Genomic DNA, 18,789 nt, shown 5'->3' with positions numbered 1-18,789 from the left:
CACTCTCTGTACTCCACATATATACCTCAGCAATCCCATCTCCACTGCTCTCACTCTTGACTTTTCATTTTCATGCCACACCATAGTCTCACATCCATATGCTAAAGTTGGCACTAACACTTCTTCATGTAAGCGTTGTGCTGCTGCAACACTCAAGCCTCTGTTTCTTATCAAGGTCTTCATAGCACCAGTTACTTTCCTTCCTTGTGTCACTCTACTTTCCACATCTTTTGCATTGATATATTTATTATTACTGTACAGGTATTCTCTTTTTTCTCTTTGCATCAGCTTTCGTCAGTACCATATCAGCCTAACAACTGAGCTGAAAATGTTGATAGTGAGATAGTATGGACATATTAAGTAGATGCAGAGCGGACAAAATATGAACTGTAAAGAATGAATAAGTGGTATGAGTGGTAGAAAACGATGAAAGGTAGACACTGATAACACTGACTAACCCATGCCAACAGCACACGAGAATTGAGACGTATAATATGTGGACCATCCTGTATATATATCATGATTAGTATGGTAACTGTTGTGAAGTAGTCATCAGTGGGTTTACTCCATTTTTAACTTGTGCAACTTTTCCCCACAATGCATCGCTGCAGAACTGATAGAAATATTTGTGGTCGATCTCACTGGCACCCACCCTCTTGGCTCCATGACTGAGAGCAGAGGGTATAGTATGGAAGGTATGCCCTCTGGGAATAATAATGAAGTAGTAGTATTATGTTGAAATCTAAATTAGAGTATGTACAGTCATTAGATGTGTGATATCCAGCTAGTTCTTGTCAGCATTCTCTTGAGGTATGATGCTTGTTTGCAGATATAATGGGCAAGATTGCTGTAAGGAAGATATATGCTCCAAGGATAGTCAGGTAGTTTTATTGTACTGCAAGCTAGATTATAGTACTGTTCACTACTGTAACGATGTGCAGTATCAAGCTTCATTTAGTAAAATCATTGTCTTGATCCTCATATACTCATAGTGTAGGAGACTTTCCAGCATTGTTTCTCTTGTGATTTATTTTTGGTATAAGAACTTAATATATCCTCCATTCCATGTTCACAAAATAGTAAAATATTAATAGACTCGGCCAAAATAACATGCAAGAAGGATATGAACCAGCCATATGTAGAAATAAACTTCTAATAAACTTTAGAAACTCCCTAATTTGCCATGAGTAAGAACCTCAGTTCATTATGCTTGATAAGAGCTGAGAAACCTTTCAGTAGCAGTAGGATGTTTGCAGATATGAGGGGCAGGATTAGAGTATGAACGGTGTGCAATTAAGGTTGCAAAGCAGTTTTATCAGTTTGTATCGTTTATAAAGGCTTCAGTAGGCTTGCATACGTTGGCCTTGGTCACCTAATGGCTCTTCATGGAGCTGGATCTCAGGCAGCCTTCATATAATGGCACTGATATACTCTAGCTGGGTGGATCCACTGCACACTAATACAGATGTCCCTTAATTCCTTCCCTGTCCCCCAAACATAGGATGATGGACTCCTAAAAAAGGGCATTCATATGAGCCTGGAGCCACAACAGCAACATTGTACGGTACTGAGAGCTAGATGAGAGCATTGAAATACGATGTGCACTATCCACCGCAGTTGTGATAAACATTATTTTGCCGTATTTGTCTTGATAATCATTATTACATCTCCAGTAAGCAGTTAATGATATTTGTAAGTATAAAGTATAACTGATTCACCAGTTATTTTCATTCAGCCCAAATTGCATAGAAATTAATAAGCTGATAATGAGAAAGCTGGCAACTTACTTTTAGTCATCTCTATATGGGTTAAAAGTAATTCTTGAAAAAGGTAGCTGGTGTGGAAAGTAATACCGGTAGTTGAGAACGTATTGGCACTTTGATCATACCTGAGAGAGACTTGTGTCCCCTTTTAGCCACTTAACAGTACTTGTTATATAATGGCAGAATAAGGTAACACTATATCCATAGATCATTTCCTTGACTTTTCTTCATAACTAACGATATATTTTGCCACCCATCTCCTATAGCAGCTCAGCATTTGATATGGAGAGGTGGTAGTTTTCTGACCGATGAAGTTAACCAGCTATAATTATCAGTCAGCCCATATCACCGGTACTTAGAAACTGAATTCCAAAAGTACATGATTGTCATCATCATTAACTTGTACAGTAGATTGTAGACTAGGTGCTGATATGAGGCTTGTGCTAATAAGTTTTTATGTAATGCATTGTACAGTCAATTAATTTTGTACATTTTACAATTACCATATAGCTTTGCACATTATTTATACTTCTGCAGGAACTGAGAATTTAAACCTATTAAATATTTTATAATAGGGTACATGTTAGAGTATCATAACTCTGTATTTATTTATAATGAATCAAATCACATTGGTCTCAGCTGTGTACAGTAAATATCTCGGATTTGGTAGGATTGGATGGAACAAGCTAACAGCCAATAGGTCAGATTGGAAGAAAATGGGAGAGACCTTTATACTGCAGTTGGGTGACTTGGAGTGGTGGTGGTGGTGGTGGTATTGTGGTGTTAATGATGATGATGATGATGATGGTGATTATGATGATAATGACTTTCTTCACCAAGCCATCACATTAGTGATCAGTGTGTTTGTATATATTGTACAAGTTTTAGTGTCGGCTCACAGTAGCAGGATATTATAATCATTGTCATTGTCATTGCCCTGGTGATTTCTTGATGATGATGATCATCATCATCATCATGATTTTCATCATAATGATTTGGGTGGCAACTTTGGCACACCTTTCACGTCAGTCACCATCTGATTAACACTGCAGTTGCTGGAGAGAGTGGTGGTGGCAGTATGGGCAGTGACGAGCCAAGCTGTGTGGACAAGATAGGAGCAGCCATGGACAGCGCACTGACAAGGGCATTCACTGCTTGGGGCACAGGTATGGCATTCTTGGGATTACATTGTCATTGGTTAAGAAGGCTGACTAACACCTTTTATTTTGCATTTTACAAGGACTTTTACTGTTTAAGGCACAGGTAAAACTCTTGACATTATTATCAAAGGTTAGGGAAAATCACCAGCATCATCTTAACAGTCAACAGGGACCTTCACTAATTGGGCACAGTATGATGATGTTTGGACCATACTCTTAGAAGTTAATAAGATTCATAAGCACTTCTTCCTTAGGAGTTTACCATGGCCTGCACTCTTTTGAGCTTCGTAGGTTACTTATAGCACCATTCTGGATGGTTAAGGAAGCTCTTTAACATTTTTCCTTAGCAGTAGTAGTCATAACATTTCATTTGGTCTTACACTGTGCACAGAACAACCCTGGATGGTGCAGGTAATTGGTGTGGTGCTGAGGTCACCAAAAATATCTTCAAGCTCTGAACTGCTATGTTCTGTCTCTGTCTCTTTCCCATCTATCTGTCTGTTTCTGTCTGTCTGATATCTTTCTGTCAACTTGTATCTTTCTCTGTCACTTGCTCTTTTTCTGTTCTCTGTGTAGCTGTCAATCTAGTATATGTATCAGCTTGTATCTTTCTCTGTCTTTTTAATATGTCCACCTTGTTTAAGTATGGAATGCAAAATTCAGACAGCAAACACAGCCACATAACCAACTCACTTGTGCATACTACTTTTAAACTGCAGTCATGACTTTTAATTTTTTTTTCCAGTCTGTGCAGAACACCCCTGGACAGTGCTGGTGATTGGTGTGATGGCAGCGGTGGGCCTGTCTGTTGGCATCATGTACCTCAAAGTGACCACAGATCCTGTTGAGCTCTGGGCTGCACCACACTCACGCTCCCGCATGGAGAAGGAGTTTTTCGACAAGAACTTTGGACCGTTCTACCGCACTGAGATGCTTATCATCAGGCCTGTTGGTGTGGACAAGGTGAGGGCCTTGTATCAGTCCCATAACCTTTTGAGGCTGGGAAAATCTCTTAGAATTTATTCACACCATCCTCTGACGTTTGATTCAGCATGAATGAAAGCTTGTTATATTGAAAGGGGTTATTAAAGCTACCGTATATCCAGCCCCCTCAAGCTTGGAAAAGAAAGTCTCTCCTAAGTTTAATAAAATTGCCAGTAGCAGCAAAAAAAAGGACAGCACCCTGCCAACAGGAGTTAACTATTTCATTGGTGCTGGAGAATGACACCTTCATGTGGTGGCACTGATATAACCATGCTGTCCCACTGCCTTGTTAAAAAGAAGTCCCTGACTTTATTCAAACATCCCTTAATTCCCTCCCTGTCCCATGACAAGAGGATGGTGGACTGCCACAGCATCAGCAACAGCTCGAAGTCAGGATGTATTTGTAGTATGTTTTCTTATACTTGGATGATTTTATTCAGTGTGAGGAGAGGCCTCTTGTATTGAATGGGTAGGTGAAGGCAGTACAGCATCGAACTCCTCCAGTACTAAAAGTCTTTCTTGCAAAAAATAAGGTAAATAGTACATCATCTTTGTGTAAGTGGTTAATTCTTTCCAAAGAGAGGCTGACTTAGATCATCTAATGGCTGCAGTAATGAAAAAGTGCAGGAGAGGAACACTTTAATTGGTGGGACTGATAAAATGGGGTGTCTCAACTGCTTTATTACACAAATGTCCCCCGAATGCAGGAGAAAGGCATCTTAAACTTATGGTTCGTAAGTTTTATGTTCTTGCTTTCCTCTGGGCTACAAGAAGAAGCCTGTATCTGGCATGTGCAACTTGGCCATTACAAATATACACTTACTGTACATATAAATCATTGGCAGGTGCCCCATGAGACCCCCAATGGCCTTGAGATGTGGGGACCTGTGTACAACAAGACATTCCTTCAGGAGGTGCTTAAGCTGCAGAACTACATCGCCAATGAGGTGAGGATGCACAGGCAATGGGATCGTCGATTGGAGTTTGTATATGATTGAATGGGGTTGATGTGTGGTTGAATGTAGTTGATTTATGATTGGGTGGTTGATTGGAGTTGATTTATGTTGGTAGGTGATTTATGGTTGAATGGGGTTGATTTGTGGTTTAATGAAGTTGATTGGTGGTTGATTAGGGCTGAGTATGTGAGGGTTGAACAAAGTGAAGTAAGAGTTTTAGGCATGGTTGAAGGTAGGGTATTTTTTGTTAGGGAAAATGGAGGAGTGCATGTTTGGAGAAGAGTATGGTAGCACTGGGCAGTTTTGAGGTGGGTGAGTTAGGATAGAGAATCTGTGTGAAGATTAGGGTAGTTTGGGAAGGGTATAGGAAAGGAGGGTGTATTGGAGAAGTAAGAGTATATGGCAAGGCAGGGCAGGGTAGGACAAGGCAGAGCGTGGCAAGTTAGAGTAGGGCAGAGCAAGGCATTTTTGAGGTGGTTTAGGTAGGATAGGAATCTGTAGGGAAGGGTAGGGTATCTTTGGTAAGGCTAAGGTGTGTTTAGAAGGGTGGGGTGGTTGGTGTGTAGAAGATTGTTTGGTGATAGGAGTTAGGTGGAGTTAGTAATTTGTAGAGCACTTAATATGGGCAGAGTAGGATGGATATCGGTAATCATGATTTATTTTTAGTGCATAAGGTTATTAGGTTGAAGTGATGGGTAGAATTAACAGCGGGGAGAGTACTGAAAGTGTATTACTCATAAATACACTGTACATTGCCAGTCCCATATCACTCATATTTGGGTGTAGAAGCCCAAGTGTTAAGAGTGGATGACACAGATATACAGCAGTGTGTGGCAGTTAATACAGTCCACTATGTTGAAATAATAAGCTTTGCACATTTTCTGTACAGTAGAGTGTTACCTGTGATTGAAGCCAAGAATTCTGAAGACTTGAGTGATACAAAAGAAGATGTATGACCTGCTTTAGTGATGGCAGATGGTGACGAATTAAATACAGGATATGCATTTAACACCCTCATCCCTTCTCTCCCAGTTAACAGCAAAAGTTGATGATATGGATGTGGGACTGTCTGACATCTGCTTCAAGCCGCTCCACCCAGCGAATGACAACTGCACCATCATGAGCATCCTTAACTACTTCCAAAACAATGCCTCCAACATGGACCTCACCAGCACAGACTACACCTTCAACCTCACCATCGACTACGTCAATCACCTCGACACTTGTTACAGGTTGGTTTATGTTGATTTTAACCAGTTCAGCCATGGCCCATTATTGCTTGTTAACTGCAATAGATTTCAAGGACTAGGCGTTTACTCATCACTTTACAGTTTTGCTTGCCTCTTGGAAATACAGTTCAAATTCTGCCCCTCCCTCATACATGATCCTGCCCACCGTCTCCAGCTCAAGCCGATGGTGTACTGCATTTTCAGCCACAAAAAAAGTTTAGTGAATATGAACACACTTTATATATTTTCTGGTTAATATTTCCTTTATTGTTTTATATTTATTCCATTCGTATTTTTTCTGATAACTGACCATCATGAGTTGAAGGAAATATGGAAGTGTGAAGGATGTAAGGGGTAGATTATTAACCCATGAGGATGAAGTAAGGACCAAATGGAAAGAATATTTTGAAAGTCTGATGAGTGGTAATAGAGAGAGCAGAGCCATTGTAATCATGATTGGTTCTGGGGGTGTGCAGAGAAGGAATGCAGTGCCAGGAAACGTGACACTTGCACAGGTGAAGAATGCTGTGAAGTGGCTGTATAATGGGAAAGCAGCTGAGGTTGATGAGGTGTATGGAGAGATTATTAAGTTTACTGGAGGGAGCAGAATGAAGTGCTTGTTGGAGATATATAAGAAGGCATGGATGAGTGAAACTGTGCCAGCAGATTGGAAAAAGGCTGTGATTGTACCCCAGAACAAAAACAAATATGAGCGAAGTGAGTGCAAGAATTATCATGGCATAAGTTTACTGAGTGTTGTAGGGAAGATATATGGAAGAATAATTATAAAGTTAGAGAGATATCAAAAATCCTAGTGAGTGATGAACAAGGTGGCTTTAGGAGTGGCAGAGGATGTGTGGATCAAATAACTGCAGTGAGAAAGATAGTGGAGAAGGCCTGTGAGAAGGAATTTAAGGTGTTTTTGGCATTTATGGATCTGGAAAAAGCATAGGACAAAGTAGACGGAGAAGGATTGTGGAAAGTTTTACGCTTTTACAGTGTTGATGGTAAGCTGCTATGGTATGACAAATCTTAACTGGCGGCTAGGGTGGGGCACGAAGCTCTGCACAGTGTTGCCACGTTTTCCATACGCGCGATCCCCTCTCTCTCTCTTTCCATCCTGGAGGAGATTTGTGTCACCCTGGGGAATTTTGTTTCTTTTATGAGTGACTTATAAACTTATGATTTCATTTCTTTATTTTATATTATATCTAATTATATTTAAAAATATTTATTATTGTTTTACATTTGTCGCCAGATGACCTCACTGGTGCAGCGCCATGATTTATTTTTATTCAATCACTCCTTCCTTCCTTCCTTCCCTCCCTTCCTCCATCTTTCCCTCAACACCTCCCCTGGCCTGCCTTCCGCCTCTCTCTCTTTCTCTCTCTCTCTCTCTCTCTCATGAATTTTTTCAAGTGTTGGGATTTCTTTCCTCTCATAAAAATTTAACACTGTTCTGCGCAGCACACCCTCACTGAAGTTATAAAAAAAATCCGTAATGGGTGTTGCACATTTCCTTTTCCTGGGCGACATAAACTTGGGAGACTGATTTTCCTCATTATCTCTTGCAGATTCTCTCAACCGTTCTTTTGCTCATTTTTGTTGCTGCAGCTGTTTGAGAGGTAGCCTTCGAAATGTCATCAAGAATTCCTCCATTCTCCTTCTCCTTCTGAAAATACTGCCTTACGTTGAAGACAATTTCGTTAGCTTGACTAGGTAGATGCGAGGAGTGGGCTGGTTGAGCTTCCATCCTGTCTGAGTCAAGGACACAAAGGAAAGTGACTCGAGGTTGTGACCAGGTCAGACTGAGTCTGAGTGTTGCCGCTCACGAGGATTAAATGTATAATTTTTTTTTTTTACTAAGAAATTGGGAAATTTTTATTTATATTCCTACACATTATGTTATAATCATAATTGTGACATTATTACCCACGCCAGAAATACGGTAAAAGCCAATAAAGGTGACTACATTTTTTTTTTAGCAACACTGTAAAAAATTTATGCCACGTTTCTGTATTGCCATGTAAATATTTTCTGCATAATAAGTTTACTGTTCTTTCATATATTATAATACACACGTTAACATTGTATTCATATGTGTTTATCGTATTTGTGATGCCTTTTACATATATAACAGCCGTTTCACATCGCGGGTTTGGGAAACGTGGCACCACTGTACAGAGGGTCGCACCACACCCTAGCCGCAAGTTAAGATTTGTCATACCATAGGTGCCGTCAAGAGTTTTTATGATGGTAGTGAGGCATGTGTAAGGGTAAATGGGCACGTAAGAGAATAGTTCGCGATCAGTGTGGGTGTGCGACGGGGTTATGTAATGTCCCATGGTTGTGCAATATATATGTGGATAGGGTGATGAGAGAAGTATAAACATGAGTAATGGAGAGAGGGATAGCATTGGTAATTGGTAATGGATGGAATATCTCGAATTTGTTATATGCTGATGATGCAGTGCTACATGCAAATACCGAACAAGAACTTGGTAGGCTAGTGCTGGGTTTTGCTGATGTCTGTGAGCGTCATGCCATGAGAGTAAATGTAGAAAAGAGTAAAGTGATAGTTATTGAGAGAAAAGGTGACTCCCAATGTAATGTTACAGTGAATGGAGAGAGACTGGAATTGGTGAGAGAGTTCAAATTCCTGGGTACAGTGATAGAAAAGAGGAAAATGTGCAAAAGAAGTGGAAAGTAGAGTGACACAAGAAGCAAAGTACAGTAGCTGGTTCTATGAAGGCCTTAATAAGAAATAAAGGCTTGCGTGTTGCAGCTGCGCGAGGCTGACACGAAAGAGTGTTAGTGCCAACTCTAACATATGGATGTGAGACTATGGTGTGGCATGAAAATGAAAAGTCAAGAGTGAGAGCAGTGGAGATGGGACTGCTGAGGAATGTGTGTGGAGTACAGAGAGTAGATAGGATACAAAGAAATGTGATTCATGAAAGATGCAGAGTGAGGAAGTCTGTGGACACCAGAATCGAAGAGAGCGTACTGAGATAGTGTTGTCATGTGGAGAGAATGGATAACAATAGAGTGGTGAAAAAGGTATAACTGAGCAAATTTGAAGGAGGGAGGAGGCGAGGTAGACCAAGGAGAAGGTGGAGGGATGTGGTGGATGAATGTGTGAGGAAGAGAGGTATGGAAGTCAGTGAGGTTAGGGAGCTGACAAGAGATTGAGCTGGCTGAACGAATGGTGTGAGAAGAAGCGCATGATCAGGGATTTGGCACCCCTTTTTAATGTGACAGCGTCCGAGTTGACTGTATTGGATACATTTATATGAAGGTTCAGAACGTGGTGAAAGTTTTTGGTGTATCAGACAGAGCCAGGGTTCCAGGGGCTTGAATGATGAGTGAATGGAAGTGTAGCACATTGGAGTGGGCAGACTTGGGCTGTGTGGATGTTAATACTCCTCACCCTGATCTAGGGTGGGAAAGGAGGTCCAGATGATGATGATGGTGATATATTTTCTGGTTGTTTATTTTCCCTTTACTGTTTTACATTCATTTCCTTCATATTTTTCATGGTTGTTAATTTTACTAATGCTGTTTGATATTTACTTAATGGCAGACACTATAGTTTTTCCTTCCATGTTCCTTCAGAAATCCGTTGTTACCAGAGGATGCTGAACTCAAAATCCCGTGTCTGGGTGAGTACGGAGGTCCAGTCTACCCCTACACATCCCTGGGTGGATTCCTTAACGGCTCACAGATGCTCGGAGAAAATCCACCCTATAAGGATGCTACGGCGCTGGTGGTGTCGTTCATTGTCAACAACTTCTACAGCAAGGACAATCTTACGCAGGCTATGGCGTGGGAGGAGGCGTGAGTATATTTTATTTATTTTTGGAGTCCTTGGATCCATTAGGCCACCAGTCACCCTGTGTCTTAATAATATAGTATTTTTTTCTCCCCCTCTAAAGACAAAGGACCATGTTCTTGAAGGCATACATGCTGTTCTTAGTGCCTGTACAAGTCAAGGATGTGTTCCAGTATATCACTTTTCCCTTTCAAGATGTAGAAACAGCACCTCAGTTTAATAAGCAACAATAGAACTTTCTAAGGAAGTTTTTCAGCAGTTCCCTATGGTTCTTTAAAAAAATATAAAAACGTGTCGACCTCTCATTGCTAAGTGAGTTAATAAATATGATGTGATTTTACGCTCCTCATGGTGCAACACTGGATTAGATGATGAATGAATGATTGGGCTGATGGATTTAATGAGAGTTTTGTTTTCTTCACTCCCCCCCTCCCAGGTTCCTTACATACATGAAGAACTACTCCCACCCAATGCTGGACATCGCCTTCTCTGGAGAGCGTGCCATACAGGACGAACTGACCCGAGAGAGCCAGGGAGATGTGCGCACCATCCTTATCTCTTACTGCATCATGTTTGCCTATATTGCTATTGGTGAGTATCTGTTAATGATGGTGGAGAGGGATGCCTTCATGTGGTGGCACTGATTTTTTTTTTTTTTTCTTTAATTCAAGGATGAAGAAACCAAAGGCCAGGAGCCCACAAACTGTTCCCTCCAAGAAAAAACAAAAACAATACAAAAGAGAGCGAAATTCAAGAGCTGTTCATTTCAAGATGCCTGGACATACTGCGTTTGAAAGACTGGAGATGATCAGAAGTAGGAAATAAAGACAGAGGGAGACAGTTCCAGAGTTGACAGAGGTGTATGGCTGCCCTCCCTATCCTCTGAAAGAAGGGTGGTAGATTGCAGTTGGAGGGCAGCTTCACGTTCAGATGAGCTGTGTTTGCAGCCACAACCACTGCTACTACTCACTTCATTCAGCCTCACCTTACTGTGATGATTCAGATATGTCTGTGTGTGTGCGCATGCGTCTGAAAAATACCCAGTCGTACTGTAGGTCTTTAATCTTAACTTGGCCAAAATTTGTGTCATCTTGTATCGTGTTTCTTGTAACTCAGTGACAGTAAAAGATAGTGATATGGCTCAGCATTTTTTTCACAGCACTTCATCATCACAAGCATCATAGTTGTTAATCTGTTGTTACAGTACAGCATTTGAAATTGAGAGACGGTAGTTATAGGCCACGTTATGCTGAAAAGAGTATAGCTGACATTTCGACCTCTACTTATTAGTTATGAGCCCATACTATAAATCAGTAATGTAACGTTGTCCATCCCTCTAACTCCCATTTCCCATCACAGTGCTTGAAGAATTGAGTGGATTCATTTGATTCCTTTCTTCTTCTTCTCTACACCAACCCTTTTTTTCAATGTTCAACAGCACTGGGAGAATTCAATGGTTGTGGGCGGCTTCTGGTGGACTCCAAGGTGACTCTCGGCCTGGGTGGAGTTCTCATTGTCCTTGTTTCCGTCTCATCATCAGTTGGCGTCTATGGATACATTGGTATCCCAGCTACCCTCATCATCATAGAGGTAAGTACAGTATTTGTTTATTTGTAATCCATATTTTTATCATTATCATCAGTCATCAAAATGTCATTATCCTCAGCACCTTCATTGTCATTATCATCATCATTACCATTATCATCATTATTGTCATCAGCATAGTCATTGTCATTGTCATTGTTGTATCTGCTGTCTTGCTCCCTTCACTCCTGGGAACTGCCACCAGGTAATGGCTGTGACAGAGCTGCTTTAGGCTTCTGTGTACAGGATTCTACAATTTTCAGTGACTCTGATCCATTTCCTTCCTGTTCTTAGGAATGGAGAAATTCACGCATTAATTAGGGAATAGTTCACTTGATTTACCTAAAAGCTTCAAGAAATTACTTATAGACAAAAAAAATAAATAAATAATAATAATAAAGCCAGTCCTTCTTATAAACAGACTCCCCCCCCCCCTCATCTTACTCTAGCAGTTGTATGTAAAAGGTTGTGATATTTTAGAGCTCATCCCTTACATATGTTGTGGTGTTGTTTTGCATGTGTGGGAGAGCATCAAGAGGAGAAGTATCTTGAGATGATGTGGCCGTGTGGAGAAAACAGAGAATGAAAGATTAACTGGAGAGTGTGCTGTATGTGAGTGAGCTGGTGGGAGGAGGGAGAGACAGGATGAGATGGAGGAATAGGATGGAGAGCTATATATTAGAAGTGGGTGTGAGTTGAAGGAAGGGCAGCTTAATGGCAGAAGAGAGTAAAATGGAGGCAATTCATTAGTGGCCACCCCCTTTTAGGATTAAGGTGGCTGACTAGAGATAGATAGACAAGTTAATAGATAGGTACCGTACATAGTTGGATTCTCTATATATAGCAAAGAATGAAAGTTGAAAATTCATCCTTCCTTTCTGCAGGTGATTCCATTCCTGGTGCTTGCCGTTGGTGTGGATAACATGTTCCTGTTGGTGCAAACGTACCAGCGAGAGGCACGTCGGCCGGCAGAGAGTCCCGCACAGCACCTGGGTCGAGTGGTTGGACACGTGGCGCCCACAGTACTCATTGCCACGTGCTCAGAGGCTGCATGCTTCTTCCTGGGTTAGTGTTTGCTTTATCCACCAACTTTGGAGTTCTATCTATCTATTGCCAGACGCCTTAATCCTGTAAGGGGTGGCCACAAACAGATCACCTTCATGTCGCCCTGTCCCCCGCCATTTCACTGCCCCACTTCCAGCTCACACCGCCGCCTCTCATATACCTCTCCATTCCATCCCTGCAATCTCATCCTTGGCCTCCCCCTCCCTCCTCCCCCCTTCCACCTCACTCACACACACTCTCCTCATCAGTCTCTCATTCTTCGTCCTCTCCACATGACCCACATGGCCAAACCACTCTGGAGTTATCTTTTTAATTTTATTCTTACCATCCCTGGACTGCTTTAACTAAGGGAGGACCTTTAGTTGTTAATGGGTTTATTAAGACTACGTAATCCCACTGGTGTGAAAAGCCTCTCCTAAGCTTAATTAAATTGTCATGTAGCAGCAAGAGTAATTTATAAAACATGGCCCCTGAATTATAGGGGTTAATTGCTTGTTTAAGTGTTTGGTTTGTCAGATTGGCCAAGTGGTTAGTTAGGTTAGGTTTGGTTATGTGGCAACCATCTTGCTGTAGTACTTACCATATGTTCAGAGGGCTCTTACATTTTCCTAGGCCACTGTTAATTTGTAGTACCACTCCTAGGCCCTTGTGGCTCACTCAGTGCAGTAAACTTGTCCTGACCATGAGAGTGTTCACTGGTATTAACACACTCAGGCCACCAGACTCACTCAGCTGATAAAATTGTCAGACTTTAGGTGAAGTACTTGTACCAAGAGTTGTCCTGTCCATGGATGACTTCTGCCATTAACCAAGCGTGTATATTTCACCAACAGGGGCATTGTCTGGGATGCCAGCTGTCCATGCATTTGCCTTGTATGCTGGTCTGGCCCTTACCATTGACTTCCTGCTTCAGATGACCTGCTTTGTGTCACTCGTGGCACTGGATGCAAGGAGACAGGAGGTGAGTTGCTGGACTGTATTTTATTATAGCTAGGTTAAAGGAGGAATAGACATTTTCTGTGCAGCTATGTGGATATGAAAGCATGATTGTGATAAGTGGGTGCATAAGAGATGTAGTGGTATTTAGAGGTAGCCTGTGAGATAATGCTGATTTTGTGTATGCGGTGTGTTGGGGAGAGCATGTGGAGATTGCCAGGGTGGTGGAATTGAACTTGCTGGTGAGTCTCCCCAGTGTGTGGAAGAGTTTTGTTACCAGTATTTGGGAGACATGTTATGTACTGGAGGTGGGGCTGAAGGTAGCTTTGTGGTTAGGGTGAGGAGTGGTTGGAAGAAGTTCAGGGAGCTGTTGCCTCTCCTGACATTGAGAGGGCTCTCCCTCCGTGCTAAGGAATCTTTGTATGCAACATATGTTAGGAGTGTAATGCTGTATGATAAAGAGACGTGGGCAGTAAAGGAAGAGGACATTCACAGGCTCAAATGTACGGAAATGGCAATGATTAGTTGGATGTGCAGTACATCCTTGAGTGCAAGGCCTGGGGGTGCAAGGCTTACAGTGGATGAGTTGTGAGGTAGAATGGGACTAAAGTGTATTGGTGCTGTGATGAGGAGAGGTAGATTGAGATGGTTTGGGCATGTGGAGAGAATGGGGGATGATGGTTGGGTGCAGAAAATGAGAAATGTTAATGTTAGGAGTAGGGTAATGAGAAGTAGACTGAAAAAGACCTGGGATGAGGTCATTGAGTGTGACCTCAGGGTTAAGGGCCTAAATAGGGAAGCTGCCAGAGATCAAGCAGCATGGAGAGCTGCTATTAAATGACCATGGTTGATGCATGCAAGCATGTTGGAGCCTTCAAAAACGAAAACGTACGTGGACCTAACTCTTTATTCGTCTAATAGTGATCACTTACTGTATCTCTTCATTTTGATTCCATGCCAACTCAAGCCAGTACTATCTAACCACCTCCTACTTCCTCAGGACAATCGTTTCGACATTCTGTGCTGCATACGAGGGTCTGAGAAGGAGAGCTCATCCCAGGAAGGTTTACTGCAGAAACTTGTCAAGAACGTGTATGCGCCGGTGCTTCTCTCGCGGTGGGTGCGGCCCATAGTGATGGTGGTGTTTGCCGGTTGGTTGTGCTCCAGTATCGCAGTTTTGCCCAAGATTACAGTAGGGTTAGATCAGGAGTTGTCCATGCCTGATGATTCGTACCTCCAGAAGTACTTTAAGGTGACTGTACCATTGTTGTTATGATTCATACCTCCAGAAGTATTTTAATGTGATTGTACCATTGTTGTTATTATGATTTGTACCTCCAGAAGTATTTTAAGGTGATTGTGCCATTGTTTGTTAATGTTGTTTAGTGTGACCTTAGTGCTAGAGAGATAAAGTACCAAGTTATGTTTGGGAAGGTTGCCCAAACTGACCCACTCCTCTCCCTTGCGCAGTACCTTGGAGACTACCTGAGTGTGGGAGCACCTGTTTACTTCGTCCTCAAGGGCAACATGGACTTCACCAACATATCTGAGCAGAATAAAATCTGTGGTACCGTCGATTGTAATCCAGACAGCCTTGCCACACAGATATACCTTGCATCGCTTAATTCGAATGGGTGAGATGGTAGTGTGTTTTTTGTTTAAGTTAGAGAGAGAGAGAGAGAGACTTCAGATTCCAGCAGTTCAGTTATTTGTCTGAGAGCAGAATAGTCTTTGTATGATTAGTTTGCCTTTCAGGTATAACTTCATCATGCTAATTCAAACAGGTGAGAGAGAGGTCTTGTGTTATAGTGAGTTCAGATGCTTCAACTGGATGTGTCCCATATAGATCTATTCCAAGGGATATTGCTCATGTGATGCTGCCCAGGGAAGGGACACCGGTCACTCTCCACATTGCCTTTGTTGTTGCACTCACATGATTTATTTATTTTTTCATTTTTTATTTGTTATTTTTCTTAGTCACTCAGCCTGTAATTGCCTGGACTGAGTAGCCTAATCCTGGGCCTCTGTACTCCTGATGGGGCAGCAGTGGATTGGATGATGGGTGAAGGAAATTTTGTTTATATTTTAGTACATGCATCTGGATTTTTAAAAAATATTTCAGTACATGCATCTGGATTTTTTTTTTTTTTTTTTTTTTTTTTTTTTTTTTTTCCAGTACATACATCTGGATTTTTTTTATATATTTCAGTACATATATAGATCTGGCTTTTTTTTTATTTTTTTATATTTCAGTACATACATCTGGATTTTTTTTTATATTTCAGTACATACTGTACCTCTGGATTTTTTTTTTTTTTATATTTCAGTACGTACATTGCCCAGCCTGCCTCCTCATGGCTGGATGATTACATGGATTGGTCAACGTACAACCTTGGGCAGGACAATGCGTGCTGCCGTGTGAAGAGGTCAGATGAATCCTTCTGTCCGGCCACTGTCACAGACAAAAACTGCACCGCATGTAACATCACCACGCTGCCTGTGAGTATGACACTTTGGTTCCTGCTCTGGGTGGCCTGGGAGATCATGTAACACCTCTTCCTAAGCTGTTTAGTCAATATTTTGCATATCTCTTTTTTTGGGGTGGGGGGGTGGGAATGGAGGTCCGGATGATGATGATGATATTCTTTTATTTTTTATACTGAAGCAGGCTATCTATCTGTGTCTCTTGCTAGATGCCTTAATTCTGTAAAGGGTGACCACAAACAAACTGCCTCCACATTGCCCTCTGACAGTGTGTTGTGTGGCAGTGTGAGGTGTGGCACTGTGATGTGGTAGTGTGTGGTGTGGCGGTGTGTTTGTGTGGCAGTGTGTGAGGTAGTAGTTTGAGATGTGGCAGTGTGTGATGGGCAGTTTGAGATGTGGCAGTATGAGATGGTTAGTTTGAGATGTGGCAGTGTGTGATGGGCAGTTTGAGATGTGGCAGTATGAGATGGTTAGTTTGAGATGTGGCAGTGTGTGAGGCAGTATTTGAGGTGTGGGCAGTATGGCATGTGGTAGTGCAAGGTATGGCATATAGAGGGTAGAGCAGTGTGTGATATTTCGTTTTAAGAATAACGATCATTTCACAGCCCTAATCCAAACCCATTCTCCCACCAATAGGGCAGCACACGACCAAAACCTGAGTTCTTCTATGAGTTCCTGCCGTTTTTCCTGGAAGACAACCCCTCCACTGCCTGTCCCAAGGGGGGTCACGCTGCATATGGTCAGGCTGTCAAATTGGTTGATATCAATGGTACTGAGGTAAGGCAGCAAGTGAAGATGTTATGAATCATGTACACAGTCATGGAGTTCAGGCCATTCCTCTATAACTGCAAACAGCAATAGCTGTTTTTTCCTCTATGCGAGGTTTCTGTCCACGCTGAGCGTTATCATTTGACAGATGTACCATCCCAGTCAAACTCCCCACCTGACAGTTTCAGGCCAAGTTGCAGGGTGTTCCATGTACCCCATTGGCAGAATAAGACAATGCTGTGGTTCTACTTTCTTTCATCGGCAGGTCTTTGTGACTGACCTAATATTCTAGTGTTAAGCTCTTGCTACAATTCAGCATTCAGTATGGAGAGATGGCAGTTCTAATGTTAAGCTCTTGTTACAGATCCAGTTCAGCATTCAATATGGAGAGGTGGCAGTTTTAGTGTTATTCATGTTACAGCTCAGCATTCAGTATGGAGAGATGGCAATTCTAGTGGTAGTCTTTTGTCACAGCTCAGCATTCAGTATGGAGAGATGGCAATTTTAGTGTTAATCTTTTGTCACAGCTCAGCATTTAGTATGGAGCGATGGCAGTTTTAGGCCAGGTTAGAGTTAAAAAAAAGAAAAGAAAAAAGAGTATAACAAGATTCTTACCAGACAGTTTTACACTAAGTTAGAGTTAAAAAAAAAAAGTATAACAACAAGATTCTTATCACCACACAGTTTTAGGCCAAGTTAAAGTAAAAAGAGAGAGAGAGACAGAGTGAGTATAACAACAAGATTCTTATCCCCAGAATGCAGTGATCGCCAGTTACTTCATGACGTACCACACCATCCTCAAGACTTCCCGAGACTACTACGAGGCGCTCATCTGGGCGAGGAAGGTGTCCAACAACATCACCGCCACCATCAATAGGGGACGGGAGGACATGCCACCTGTTGAAGTCTTCCCGTACAGGTGAGAGACAGAAGGGGCTGCAGGTGAGGTGAGGTATAATTCTGTCTACCTATTTATCTGTCTATTGCCAGACACCTTAATCCCGTAAGGGATGGCCACAATCAGATTGCCTCCATGTCGCCCTGTCCCTCACCGTTTCATTGCCCAGCTCCAAGCTCACACACCCCCTCTCTCATATACCTCTCCACTCCATTCTTCCATCTCATCCTTGGCCTTCCCCTCCCTCCCCTCCCCTCCACCTCACTGACATACACTCTCCTCATCAGTCTCTCACTCCATCCTTTCCACATGGTCAAACCACCTCAGTGTGTTTTTGGTTCGGTTAGGTTAGGTTCGTTTGGTGGGTTATATTTACAGTTGGGTTAGGTTTGGTTAAATTAGATTAGGTTAGGTTAGTCAGATAAGGTAGATTAGGTTAGGTTGGTTAGAGTAGGTTAGGTGAGTACCATTGAGGGGAAGGCAGAGGGGACACAGGTCAGAAGAGGGAGGAGGGGAGAAGTACAGGTGAGGGTAGAGAGGATGGGAAGTGCTGTGTGGCAGGAAATATAGACATAGAAGCTTGTTGTAAATACCTCCATTGCTAATATTTGAGCACCCATTTGAAAATTATGGTTTTAAAATTTATTCACATAGTAAGTTGCAGGTGGATTTTCTTAACCCATGAAGTGCTGTAAATCAAACTTGGCTTATTTTTGGTTTTCTTTTCCTGTAGTGTTGGTATATTCATTTGAGGGAACCAAACCACTCTCACAGCTTAAACTGATGAGCTTTAGTTATGAGGTAAGATTGAGTTTTCTTGGTTACATGGCAAATCAACCTTCTCTCACTACACTTGGCCATCATCTGAGGTGATAAGGGTTAGGGATCTTTGCATGTGAGAACAGATGTGCTGCTGTTTATCACTTGTTTGCATTATATTCTCACATTGTTTACCCTTTTAGTACATTCTGTGTGTTCAAGGAGGAGTACTATACAGTGTGGAATGGTACTTGTGGTGTTTAGCATTTTATTCACATATTGGTAATGTAGATTATGATGAATTTTTACTCTCTCCAGTGTTCATACTCTCCAGTGTGTTCCATGTTCTTTCCTGTGTCTCTCCCATGTGT

The 18,789-nt window shown here is 41.9% G+C and overlaps 1 protein-coding gene across 1 annotated transcript in view; it reads left to right on the top strand.

The window, feature by feature from the left end:
- Npc1a (Niemann-Pick type C-1a) overlaps positions 1-18,789 on the top strand; it is a 109,705-nt gene that overhangs the window by 73,602 nt on the left and 17,314 nt on the right. The window contains exons 6-19 of the mRNA XM_080273898.1: positions 2,816-2,929; positions 3,669-3,886; positions 4,753-4,854; positions 5,896-6,095; positions 9,708-9,929; positions 10,361-10,515; positions 11,363-11,514; positions 12,393-12,573; positions 13,407-13,534; positions 14,510-14,761; positions 14,980-15,143; positions 15,837-16,008; positions 16,630-16,770; positions 17,517-17,680. Of these exons, the coding sequence (XP_080130024.1) occupies positions 2,816-2,929; positions 3,669-3,886; positions 4,753-4,854; positions 5,896-6,095; positions 9,708-9,929; positions 10,361-10,515; positions 11,363-11,514; positions 12,393-12,573; positions 13,407-13,534; positions 14,510-14,761; positions 14,980-15,143; positions 15,837-16,008; positions 16,630-16,770; positions 17,517-17,680 (2,365 nt within the window). The remainder of the gene's footprint in view (positions 1-2,815; positions 2,930-3,668; positions 3,887-4,752; positions 4,855-5,895; positions 6,096-9,707; positions 9,930-10,360; positions 10,516-11,362; positions 11,515-12,392; positions 12,574-13,406; positions 13,535-14,509; positions 14,762-14,979; positions 15,144-15,836; positions 16,009-16,629; positions 16,771-17,516; positions 17,681-18,789) is intronic.

The sequence above is a fragment of the Coenobita brevimanus genome, chromosome 56, assembly GCF_032717465.1.
Source record: "Coenobita brevimanus isolate Jiangsu-jjx chromosome 56, ASM3271746v2, whole genome shotgun sequence".
Lineage (NCBI taxonomy): Eukaryota > Metazoa > Arthropoda > Malacostraca > Decapoda > Coenobitidae > Coenobita > Coenobita brevimanus.
Note: the sequence above shows the minus strand (reverse complement) of the source record. Positions and strands in the feature narration are given on the sequence as shown.